A 12,034-nucleotide genomic window follows, 5' to 3' on the forward strand; every position below is an offset into this window, starting at 1 on the left:
CAATCACAGCCCTTATTTGCCACCCCTATGTTCATGATTGTGCTGCTCTTTTTACAATTGATTGTGGCTCATGGGTAGAAAAGGTTGGGGACCCCAGCCCTATGGGTTTCTCATACCCTGACTGAGCACAATGTTATCTAACTGACAAATGGCCAGCATTGTACTGCCCATCAGTTATCTGATGAAACTGTTTCCCAATAAGGCCTTAGGCTAGCGCCAGCCGATGTATTACATTGCGCGTTCTCCGCAGGCTGAGAATCCGCTGCCCTGCTGTGCCCCTAGCCTTTTGAACTGAAGCAGATTTTGATGCAAAAATGTTGTGTTTCAATGTCGATGTACAATGCTTCCAGGTGCAGGTAGACCAGAAGCAGAAGCGCAGCGGGCAGTGGATTCTCCACCTGCGGAAAAATGCAGGCAGAGATCCACCATCGTTTGGCCCTGGCCTTAATGCACCAACAGTCAGCAGTAAGGTTCAAAACTGCATAAATATATAAGTGAATGACGACCTTAGGCCCAACTACATTCTAACAGAAATTCTGTGTGTGGCCCTACCCATAGCAAACAGGAAAAACAAAGAAAAACCTAAAAGGCAATTAAAAGTCAGCCCTTGAATACATTATTTGTTGTGTCATCATCATTCTTTAAATATGGTTCACAGTACTTAATTCACTACATTGGGCATGTTTATTGTGCATTTGTTTAGACTTTTTTCCCACACTGTTGCTAGTGCTATAGAAGCTGTATAGTGTATGAGCCTCTCTCCAGCTGTTCCTTTGTTGGCATGTAGTTCAGTTAGACACACTTCCATTGTTCCCTAAGCCCCTCACTGTGGGAAACTCCAACAAACTTACTGCAGAGAGCATATTTGTATGGTGCTAACAGCAAGAACAGACACCATTAGTTTCATTTGAGTTTCACTTGATACTCCTGGCTTCTGTTCTTTTAAGTAAATAGCAGGTAATCACACGACCACAACAAAAATCACAAAATATTTCTAACATATGAAAAAAACAAGACATATCCTTTGAAGACTTTTTTGCATAAAGGGACACTAACAGGAGTTAAATATAATGAAAGTAACAGTCAGATTTATATCTGTTTAGCTTTCTGTATATTTATTATTTAAAGTCAATTTCAAACTGTCACGCAAGTATTAGTAGATACTTGGATGACAAGTCATGATAAAAAGCTGCCTGAAACTGCATTGTATACTGGAAGTGGCTCCTCTCTATGCGGAAGTCTGCATTTTGAAGACGTGCGCACCAACACAATGTGCTTCCCACAGACTTTGCAACACAGCTAAAATAAATTTCAATTACCCTCATCGGCCCCTTCCTGCTCATAACAAACTAGTCAGGCTGCTTCTACCACCTTAGTGGGCAGAATATTATATTCTAATGTCTAGAAAGGGCCTCACACTCCTTTTTTGACCATAATAAAGTACACTCTTACATAGGAAAACATTTAATGTATTATTATTCCCATTTCATGTATCTGATACTGCTAGTCCTTATTCACTGAATTATTCAGTGTGATAGACAATACTGGCAACCACAGTACCTACTGGTAAAATATCCAGTTGAAAAACATGAATTGATTGCAGACACACATTTTATACTAAAACTTAGTTTTAAATATTCAATAACATTCAACCTGTTAAGGTTGCAGTACAGGTATGTAATTTGTTATCCATAATGCTCGAAACCTGGCGTTTTCCAGATAATGAATCTTTCCATAATTTGGAGCTTCATACCTTAAGCCTAAAAGAAAATCATTCAAACACTGAATAAACCAAATAGGCTTGTTTTGCCTCCAATAGGGATTAATAATATCTTATTTTGGCTGTATAAGGCACAGTTTTATTATTACAGAGAAAAGGGAAATTATTTTTAAAAATTTGGATTATTTGGATAAAATGGGCTTCCAGATAGCGTATGAACAGGACACACCGGCACAACATGGGTAATTTCAGCAGGTAAAACCTTGCTCGTTTATTGCGGATGCAACGTTTCGGGGCGTGACCCCTTTCTCAATCACCGAAACGTTGCATCCGCAATAAACGAGCAACAACAAGAAGACATTGATAAACGGCCTTTTAGAATCAATAGCATTTAATATGGTAAATTACCAATTGTCTCAGAATGTCAATTTCTGTGTTATAATGACAAATGATCAAGACATTAATTGCCCCTTAAAATCGTCTAAGGGCCCCCGTTCCCAACATGCACAGTTTGGGGGTTAGTAGTTCTATCATCTCAAATTCTGTTATAACTATAGAGCATTGAATATAAATGCCTATACAAATAAAAAAATAAATAAAAGTGCAAAAATTGTATTCCTCGCACATTGTGGCACATGCAACTATGTTGCTGTTGGGAAAACTCACAAAATCACTGAAGGCAACAATTTGAGCCCACCCTTCCATTGATTAAAATCACTTACTTTCTACCAGGACCGGTGCTCTCTTCATTAAAAAATTCACTGGCCAGGGATACTTTCCAACAGAGCATCACATTTCCATCTTCCTTGCTTCTCCTTGTTTTCACTTCCTGGGCACATTTGCCAAAAAAATGTACTGTACATGTGCCGGCACAAGGTGGCATCACATAAAAGAGAAGCCAGGGAGATGGTGGCCTGGGATAGCAAGTAAAATATTTTAGTTGCTAAGACTAAACTAATCAAAGGGGGTGTCAACCTCTGTGATTTTAAGTTTCTTTCTCCTTTAAGGAAATCATAGTTCAAAAATCTGCAAGGTGAAGTAATGTTAATTTTAGCATCAAAGCAAAAAGTATGAATGCACAGTTTCCACAAACCTCTTGATCTGCTATGTGTCAATGGGCTCAGTCTGCAATTAAATATACATTCTCTAATAATGGGTTGTATATTACAATTAATGGGACTACTATTGTAAAATATTGCGATAGGCAGTATATTCTTGTTCTGTAGAGCATGCAGGTTTATCACATCAAAAGCATTTGCTTACTCTTCCATAAAATTGTGGTTTGGAAGAGGAGTTTATTTATGTCTCCAGATAGGATCTCAGTGCAAATGTTTCCCACACTTCCCCTCCATCTCACAGCTTGCCTCCTGCTTCCTATATTGTTCAGGGCTCCAGATGCCACCCTTAATGTGACACACGTCTATTGTACCTGCAGGGGCTGGGATTGGCTACTGAGTGTGGGAACCTCTGCTCAGCCTGATCCTCACACATTATTATGCAAAGAGAGGAGTATAAAGAGGGGCTGCATCTCCCTGGGATCAGATATCACAGGACACTATCTCTCAGCTCTCCAGCTCCATCACATCCCCTTACCAGACAGGATGGCTCCATACACTGCTAGCAGCATGCTCAGTACTGAGCACAGTCACAAGGCACAAGGAATAAGAAAGGTATGTTTTGCTTAGAAACATTATTGTTTATACTCTGGGGGGGAGGCCTTAGGTTTTGAACATTAATTTCTGTGGGAACTGGGAGTATATGGATCTTTATTAGCACTTGGGCTGCCACCTGATTCCCTAAACACAGTTGCTAACCTATTGTTGTATCTCTACTCCAGATAAGAAAACCAGTGGTTGAGAAAATGAGGAGAGATCGAATTAACAGCAGCATCGAGCAGCTCAGGATGTTACTGGAGAAAGAGTTTGAGAAACATCATCTCCCATCCAAACCAGAGAAAGCTGACATTCTGGATGTGGCAGTGAGCTTCTTGCAGCAGCACATGGTTTCCAAATGTAAGTGTCCTTTCCTTACTGTCACCTCAATTTTAGGCAGCCGATCCAAGGGTAGAAATTACTAAATTACTAAACCCCTTATAGACTAATTTAGAAATAGGCAACCTGCAGACACTTTTCCATGTTAACTTTCACACCAATGGATATGATATTTGCATTATAGCATTCAGAGCATATACAGAGCATATAGAAAGTATTATAGCATTCCCCTTTCGTGTTGCCAAATACAAACATGGATGTTTTACTAAATATCCATTTAAAAAATCCTAGTCATAAATAGTGTATACTTTCCCTTCAACAACAAACCTGACCTTTCCCTTATTTTCCTCCCTTTCAGGTAAACCATCATCCAGTCCTGCTTACAGAGAAGGTTACTCTAAATGTCTCCAGGACTCTCAGCACTTCCTCTCCCTGCAGAAACACTCAGAGATTCACGGAAAAATGATGCAGAATTTCCATGAGGATCTTTCCATTGCACAGGGTCTGTGTCGTCCTGTGTCACTTTATTACCAGACTCCCACTAATGGCACAGCACCACCAGCCAAGCTCCTCTGGAGACCCTGGAACTAAATTGATGGACTTGTTGATACTACCTGCCTATAAGCTCATTTCGAACTATGCATGGGAAAATAATTATTTACCATATATTGTTGTAATCCAAGAGAATATTATTACAGGATGAAGTCCTGTATAGAGAATAGATATTGCTGTCATAGCATATAAACAGGGCCTGCCTTCTGAGAGGAAGCTTATAATAATTATATTATTATATAACAAAATGGTGCTTGACTTGCACAGTATAGATGAGTTCTTTTAATAGAAAAGGACAGAGTAATGCTGTAATTGTATATGATAATACACTAAGCACACTTTTGAATAGCGTTAAACCATTTGTATATTACATTGTATCATATCCTTAGTAAGGGTTCTGCTTGCTTAGTTATAACTGTATTGTGGCACAGATAGGGGAGCCAAAAGTACATGTTGTATATTGCCACACATTATGGCATATCTGGGACTCTCTGGGTCTCGATATTTAATGTAACACTTCCTTGCTAGTGATTTATTATTATATTACCATGAAAGTGCATCTTAAAGATTTCCTACACTGTATGCAATATTTGCAGTATTTAACAGTACAATAACTGTTACATTTCTTAGTACTATGCAATATTTGCAGTATTGAAAATGTTATATTTTTACGTAATATGCAATATTTGCAGTATTTAACTGTATAACTGTTATATTTCTTTGTAAAATGCAATATTTGCAGTATTTAACAGTATATTAACTGTTACATTTCTTAGTAATATGCAATATGTGCAGTATTTAACAGTATAATAACTTACATTTCTTAGTAATATGCAATATTTGCAGTATTGAAATGTTATATTTTTTAGGTAACATGCAACATTTGCAGTATTTAACTGTATAATAACTGTTACATTTCTTAGTAATATGCAATATTTGCAGCATTTAACAGTACATTAACTGTTATATTTCTTTGTAAAATGCAATATTTGCTATATTTAACAGTATATTAACTGTTATATTTCTTAATGATATGCAATATTTGCAGTATTTTGTTATATTTTTAAGTAATATGCAATATTTGCAGTATTTAACAATAGAATAACTGTTCTATTTCTTAGTAATATGCAATATTTGTAGTTTTTGGTAAATTTTTCAAGTAATATGCAATATTTGCAGTATTTTGTTATAGTTTTAAGTAATATGCAATATTTGCAGCATTTTGTTAAATTTCTCAAGTAGTATGCAATATTTGCAGTATTTAACAGTATAACAATTGTTATATTTCTTATTATTATGCAACATTTGCAGTATTTAACAGTATAACTGTTGCATCTCTTTGCAGAATGCGATATTTGCAGTATTTAACAGTATATTAACTGTTACAGTTCTTAGTAATATGCAATATTTGCAGCATTTTGTTAAATTTCTCAAGTAATATGCAATATTTGCAGTATTTAACAGTATAACAATTGTTATATTTCTTATTATTATGCAACATTTGCAGTATTTAACAGTATAACTGTTGCATCTCTTTGCAGAATGCGATATTTTCAGTATTTAACAGGATATTACCTGTTACAGTTCTTAGTAATATGCAATATTTGCAAAATATTTGATGGAACGTTTCCATACATATGTTTTCCATGTGTGAATGACTTACCAATTAATAAAATTATTTGTCTGCATAAATGTTGTTTTTCTGTGTTCTGTAAGCATATAAGGAACAGAAGTGCATATATAAAAGGAGGTATCCATGTAATACTGATAGGAAGGTGCCAGTGTTCTTCCATGAGCATTGCTGGGTGTATTCACTTAACAGAATTATTCACTCTGTGGTTCTTTGGCTGTTGTTAAACTACACTCCCAAACCCCTGACAACTATTGGTATATTCTGGGAGTTATACTTCAGCAACTGAGTTAGCAATGATATATTTATCAAAGGGTTACATAGATGAAACACTTTAATTTATGCTCCTAAAATTTTTTTACAACGGATTAAAGAACTAGGCAATCCCTCTCTGGTAAACTATATTTTTTTAAATCTTTGATATATATGCACCAGATAGTGCTGCAGTTTTCACTTCAACCTGCTATATTACACCCCCATCTTGCAGTCCCTTCTATTCTACCCCCCCCACACTAAAAGTGTTGTTCCACTATACTGTACCTGCTATTCCACAGCCCATTCCCAGTGGCTAATTTACTACTCTAGGTAACACTTTACCCTACCTTAACTGATATGCCACAGTCCCTTCCTTAAGGAGAAGGAAACTTAAAACTAAGTAAGCCTTATCAGAAAGGTCCACCTAAATATACCAGGAGTGCTGCTCTGAGTCCCCTGTCAAAAGAAACACTGCATTTCTTTCTTTCTATTGTGTACACATGGGCTTCTGTGTCAGACTTCCTGCCTCCAGCTTAAACCTCCTTGCCCCGGGCGTAAGCATGCTCATTTTGCTCCTCTTCCCTATTCACCCTTCTGCTTCTTCATTTGCCTTGACTGAGGCATTCTCTGTAGATAGCTATATCAACAGCACCATGGGAGATTCCAATGATATGTGTTAGTGCAAACATGAATGGAAAATGCAAAGTGCCAGAGGGTTACAGACTCTTTGGTTTCAAGCCCGTCCGTCTTAATTGTTGGAAAATTCCTTCTTCCACATTCCCCCCCAATTAAACCTATATAAAGCTTAGTGAATATTGAGGCATTTTTATGATATTTGCCAACTGCGGGTAGCACAGATTTCTTGCAGTCGACAAATCTCATAGTGGGCCATTGCCCAAAGGGGTACAAGAGCTGGATTTAAAGTTTATAGAAAACTCATTTCGACAGGATTAAGGTCCATAGTTGGTTATGGTTTCCTGGGCACAAGTTCAAGAGCATGTAACACAAAATAGATCCATTCGGTGGCGCCCTAAAAGGATTTTGTTATTCAACAGACAAAAACTGGTCATAAGAAAGTTTATAAAGATCTTTTTGTAGAGGATGATAGACCTGCAGAATACAATATTTTGGTACTATTTATTCATTTTTTTTAAGATTAGTAAAATTAAATTGATGGTATTGTATAGTTCAGTGTTTTCTTTCATTAGCTGAAATAGTTTTGACACACACAAAGATTTGGGGAGATTAGTCGCCTGGCGACAAATCCTTTCTTGTTCTGGCGACTAATCTCCCCGAACTGCCTTCCTGCTGGCTAGAATCTAAATCAGGCCCGGACTGGTAATCTGTGGGTTCTGGCAAATGCCAGAGGGGCTGCTATAAGGTCCCATAGAAAGTCAGTATTTAGTGAGCTGGTGGGGGCTGTTTGGGCCTCTATGTGGGCTGATTGGGCCTCTGTGTACCTGAAATGCCAGGGCCTATTTTAATTCTCAGTCCGGACCTGATCTATATCACCATCGGGATGGCACCGGGAATTAAGATTCTAGCCGGCAGGAAGGCTTTTCAGGGAGATTAGTCGCATGAAGAAGAGGCGATTTGTCGGCGGGTGAATAAATCTCCCCGAATCTTCACGGCAGGATGGCACTCAGATCGCTTTGTTTTCTGAAAACCAAAGCGAGCCGTGTGCCATCCCGCCGGCGATTCACATTCTTGGGGAGATTAATTGCCCGAAGAAGAGATTTGTCGCTGGGTGACTAATCTCCCTGGCATCTTAGCGTGTGCCACCACCCTAAATATAAGGGAAGGGGTATTTGAAATTTCCATTTATATTAAAAGCTTGAAGCATCACATATACAGTATATAGCCATAACACACACTCAAATCATTGGGCGGTACATTTCTAAACAGATTCTGTTGCCTTTACGGACAAAGCCCCAAAGCAATGTTCTCCCCCTCTGACTTCACACCAGACTGTGAGCTTGGTCCTGTGCTGGCTGCCCAGCCGCATCTCATTTACTTTGATGTCACAGGTAATAAAGTCACGTTAAGGTGCCAGAGAATTAGCTGCATTTATAGCTCGAGAAGCCAGCCAAAGGTTTTATTACATTGTGGGAGTTGAACTTGAATATAGATCCCTCACATAGATTACAAAAGTGTGTCAGTCTGGGCATAAAACATTTGATTATAATGTTACCAATGATTAAACAAATCTAGACATCTATAAGGTTGCTGTTCCTTACTAGAAAAAAAAATGATTTTGGGCTTCTATTGGTATTTACATTACTGCCTATGGGAAGTAACCAGGACCAATCCACAGTGTCCACCTTTTATCACTAATCAAAATACCTGGTTTGCCATTGAGACCATTGAACTAGATCATTGAACTAGACACAATAATGTTGCAGTGTTAGCATTGCTTTTTCACAGCACTGGCATTTTAGGTTCAATTCTGACCAGAGAATTGTCAGGGATGGGGGTTATATACTAAAATACTTCAAAATAACTCAGCACGTAAATAAAGTATGATATTCACTAATTAGATACAGGACTAAACTTGTGTTAAAAATTAAATGTTATTTTTAAAGCTTTAAAAAAATATTGTCATGTTTTGCATGCACACAGAGGTATTTCTATTTATAAATATATTGACTTTATGCCACATGTGTTTATAAGAAAACTGCGTGGAGCAATAATAATTTCTTTTGAACAGCATCTCAGTGCAAATGTTTCCCACACTTCCCCTCCATCTCACAGCTTGCCTCCTGCTTCCTATATTGTTCAGGGCTCCAGATGCCACCCTTAATGTGACACACGTCTATTGTACCTACTGGGGCTGTGATTGGCTACTGAGTGTGGGAACCTCTGCTCAGCCTGATCCTCACACATTATTATGCAAAGAGAGGAGTATAAAGAGGGGCTGCATCTCCCTGGGATCAGATATCACAGGACATTATCTCTCAGCTCTCCAGCTCCATCACATCCCATTACCAGACAGGATGGCTCCATACACTGCTAGCAGCATGCTCAGTACTGAGCACAGTCACAAGGCACAAGGAATAAGAAAGGTATGTTTTGCTTAGAAACATTATTGTTTATACTCTGGGGGAAGGCCTTAGGTTTTGAACATTAATTTCTGTGGGAACCGGGTGTATATGAGTCTTTATTAGCACTTGGGCTTCCATCTGATTCCCTAAAGACAGTTGCTAACCTGTTACTGTATTTAGACAGTTGCTAACCTGTTACTGTATTTCCTTCCCCAGATAAGAAAACCAGTGGTTGAGAAAATGAGAAGAGATCGGATTAACAGCAGCATTGAGCAGCTCAGGATGTTACTGGAGAAAGAGTTTGAGCAACATCATCTCCCATCCAAACCAGAGAAAGCTGACATCCTGGAGGTGGCAGTGAGCTTCCTGCAGCAGCTAATGGCTTCCAAATGTAAGTGTCATCTCCTTACTGTCACCTGCAAATGGGAAATTGGTCTCCTTGTAGAAATAATTACAATGTAAGATTTATAACAAACCAAATAATGTTCCTTGCTTCTTCCATAGATGCACAATCATCCAGCCCAGCCCACATGGAAGGCCACTCTAGATGTCTCCAGGACTCTCTGAAATTCTTCTCCCCAAAGATACAGTCTGAGTTTCCAGAGAATTTTCTACACAATATCTATGAGGATCATTCTATGACAGTCAGTCCTCCTATGTCACCTTTGTACCAGATCCCCACCAAATGCACAACTCCTGGGACTGGCAAAGTTCTCTGGAGACCCTGGTAGACATTTGATGAACTTTCTGAGCATCACCTTCAACTCAAGGATATCCTGCAGACTGGTGGCTTACCTGATGGTTTATTATGACTATGTAATAGAATAACTGGTTACTGTAATGGTGCAACACCAAAGCTATTTTGTAGCTGTATGAATTATATCCAGGCAATGTCTGGTGCATCTGGTTTATACCAGATTGTTCAGTTAAATGATATTTGTAGCTGTCAGTAAGGACAGTGAGTAACTTTTCTATGTGAAATTAATTGTCATTATTATATAATGTTATGCATATGGCATTGACCATGAAAGTAACACAGATGCTTTAAGGTTAGAGCTTATAGACACTGAACTGAAGTGAAAAAGTATCTATATATTACAATATCTGTATCCTCAGTGAGGAGAAAATGTATTCCTAAATTGTCAAACTACATTGTTAGTTTTGACTTATATGTATTCTACTATGTGGAAAACGTTCTTCTTTTATTCCCAGCACCCTAACCAGCCTAAGGGGTTTCTGGGAGTTGTAGTTCAGAACAGTAGTTGGATAATTGTTATCTCTGTGCTGTGAAGAACAAAGTGAATCTGTGATTCATTTCCTACCATGTATGCAGTTATTGCACTTATTGGTATATTGTATAAATATCTGAGTTATGCAATATTTGCAAGTTTATTTGTGCCTGGATGTTAAATGTGTGCATTTATTTCAAATGCTGCCCATGTATTTTCAATAAATTGATTTTTTTTAAATGAATTTATTTTTCTCTTGTGGATAGTTATATGTCCCAAAAGACTATGCAATTGGGTGATTTAAAGGTGCAATATATTAATATAGTGTTTGTCCACAAATAGAAAGCATGAAAGTAACATTATCACTCCAGATATCAACATTTATGCATATGAGGGGGTTGACATATTGCTTGCTGAGACATATATCCATAGACTTTTGCATAACAGTTACCATTTATGTTACCACTAGAGGTGCTGTTCTACTAATGCCTATGGTGAAGGGTCAGAATCTATTTTTTTTTACCTTTTTACCCTTAATTTCAACAAGAAGCAAACTGTAAAATTCTTTGGACTATCTATGATTTCAACTGCAAATCTCAAGGTAAAATTACACTAAATGGTCATTAATTTATATTATTTAAATTTGTCATTCACCAAAATCCTGATATATTTTGAGACTTTGTATTCCAAGGATGTAGCCACATTGGCAGTCTATGTGCTGCTGAAATGTACTATTCTCTAAAGGCTACTGGTTACTAGAGGATGATGGGAGTTGTAGTACAGAAAATGTAGGTCTTACCAAGAACGTTATACTGCATATAAAGATAATATGTCAAAACAATGTAATATTTATAGCAACATTCTACAACATAGAAAAATTTTACTTTATTATATTTTTTTATTAAGTGCAATTATTGTTAAAATGTGAAACAGGTAACCAGGGCCTAATTTCCTGGAGCTGATATTTCATTTTTTTCTGCTTATTTTCCCTCCTTCTTCTCATTAGGAAAATGTGGAACTTTTGTTCACTGTTGCCCTTAATGTACTGGTTCTTAACCTCAGATCCCCACATGTTGCAGAACTACAGCACCCAGGTTGCTTTGATCCTTGATTTTGTATTGGAGGATGGTGGGAGTTCGGTAGTATGGTGTACCAGCAATATCTGGGACCACAAATCAAGAAACAGGGTCTTAGTTGAGGATGTTATTCCCTCAGACTTTAATCCCATATTCGCCTTAGCTACTATTCCTCATTTAAGGGGTGGCTCACCTTTACGTGAACTTTTAGTATGTTATAGAATGTAAAATTGTAAGTAACTTTTCAATTGGTCTTTCTTTTATATAGTTTTTGAATTATTTGCCTTCTTCTTCTGACTCTTTCTAACTTTTTAAATGGGGGTCACTGACCCCATCTAAAAGCTCTGTAAGGCTACACATTTATTTTTATTGCTACTTTTTATTACTTATTTTTCTATTCAGGCCCTCTCCTATTCATATTCCAATGTCTTATTCATATCAATGTATGGTTGCTACAGTAATTTGGACCCTAGCAACCAGATTTCTGATATTGCCAACAGGAGTTTTGCTGAATATAAAGCAAAAAAACCGACAAATAAT

At 37.6% G+C, this 12,034-nt stretch overlaps 2 protein-coding genes across 2 annotated transcripts; both read left to right on the forward strand.

The window, feature by feature from the left end:
• The first annotated feature begins 3,143 nt into the window (after positions 1-3,143).
• hes5.5.L (hairy and enhancer of split 5 gene 5 L homeolog) lies at positions 3,144-5,954 on the forward strand. The gene is made up of 3 exons (XM_018226137.2): positions 3,144-3,390; positions 3,558-3,732; positions 4,070-5,954. Exons 1-3 carry the CDS (start codon positions 3,322-3,324, stop codon positions 4,300-4,302), a joined length of 477 nt encoding a protein of 158 aa, XP_018081626.1. The 5' UTR covers positions 3,144-3,321; the 3' UTR covers positions 4,303-5,954.
• Positions 5,955-9,095: 3,141 nt separating this feature from the next.
• hes5.6.L (hairy and enhancer of split 5, gene 6 L homeolog) lies at positions 9,096-10,655 on the forward strand. The gene is given in 3 exon segments (NM_001088237.1): positions 9,096-9,210; positions 9,406-9,580; positions 9,694-10,655. Coding segments are annotated over 3 exon segments (471 nt in total). The 5' UTR covers positions 9,096-9,141; the 3' UTR covers positions 9,921-10,655.
• The last annotated feature ends 1,379 nt before the right edge of the window (positions 10,656-12,034 follow it).

Source organism: Xenopus laevis, chromosome 7L (assembly GCF_017654675.1).
Source record: "Xenopus laevis strain J_2021 chromosome 7L, Xenopus_laevis_v10.1, whole genome shotgun sequence".
NCBI lineage: Eukaryota > Metazoa > Chordata > Amphibia > Anura > Pipidae > Xenopus > Xenopus laevis.

Bases quoted from the DNA above. Each gene is read 5' to 3' on its own strand.
- hes5.5.L (XM_018226137.2), top strand. From the start codon at position 3,322: ATGGCTCCATACACTGCTAGCAGCATGCTCAGTACTGAGCACAGTCAC. The intron at 3,391-3,557 runs GTATGTTTTGCT...TCTCTACTCCAG, and splicing joins AGGCACAAGGAATAAGAAAG to ATAAGAAAACCAGTGGTTGA. The intron at 3,733-4,069 runs GTAAGTGTCCTT...CCTCCCTTTCAG, and splicing joins GCAGCACATGGTTTCCAAAT to GTAAACCATCATCCAGTCCT.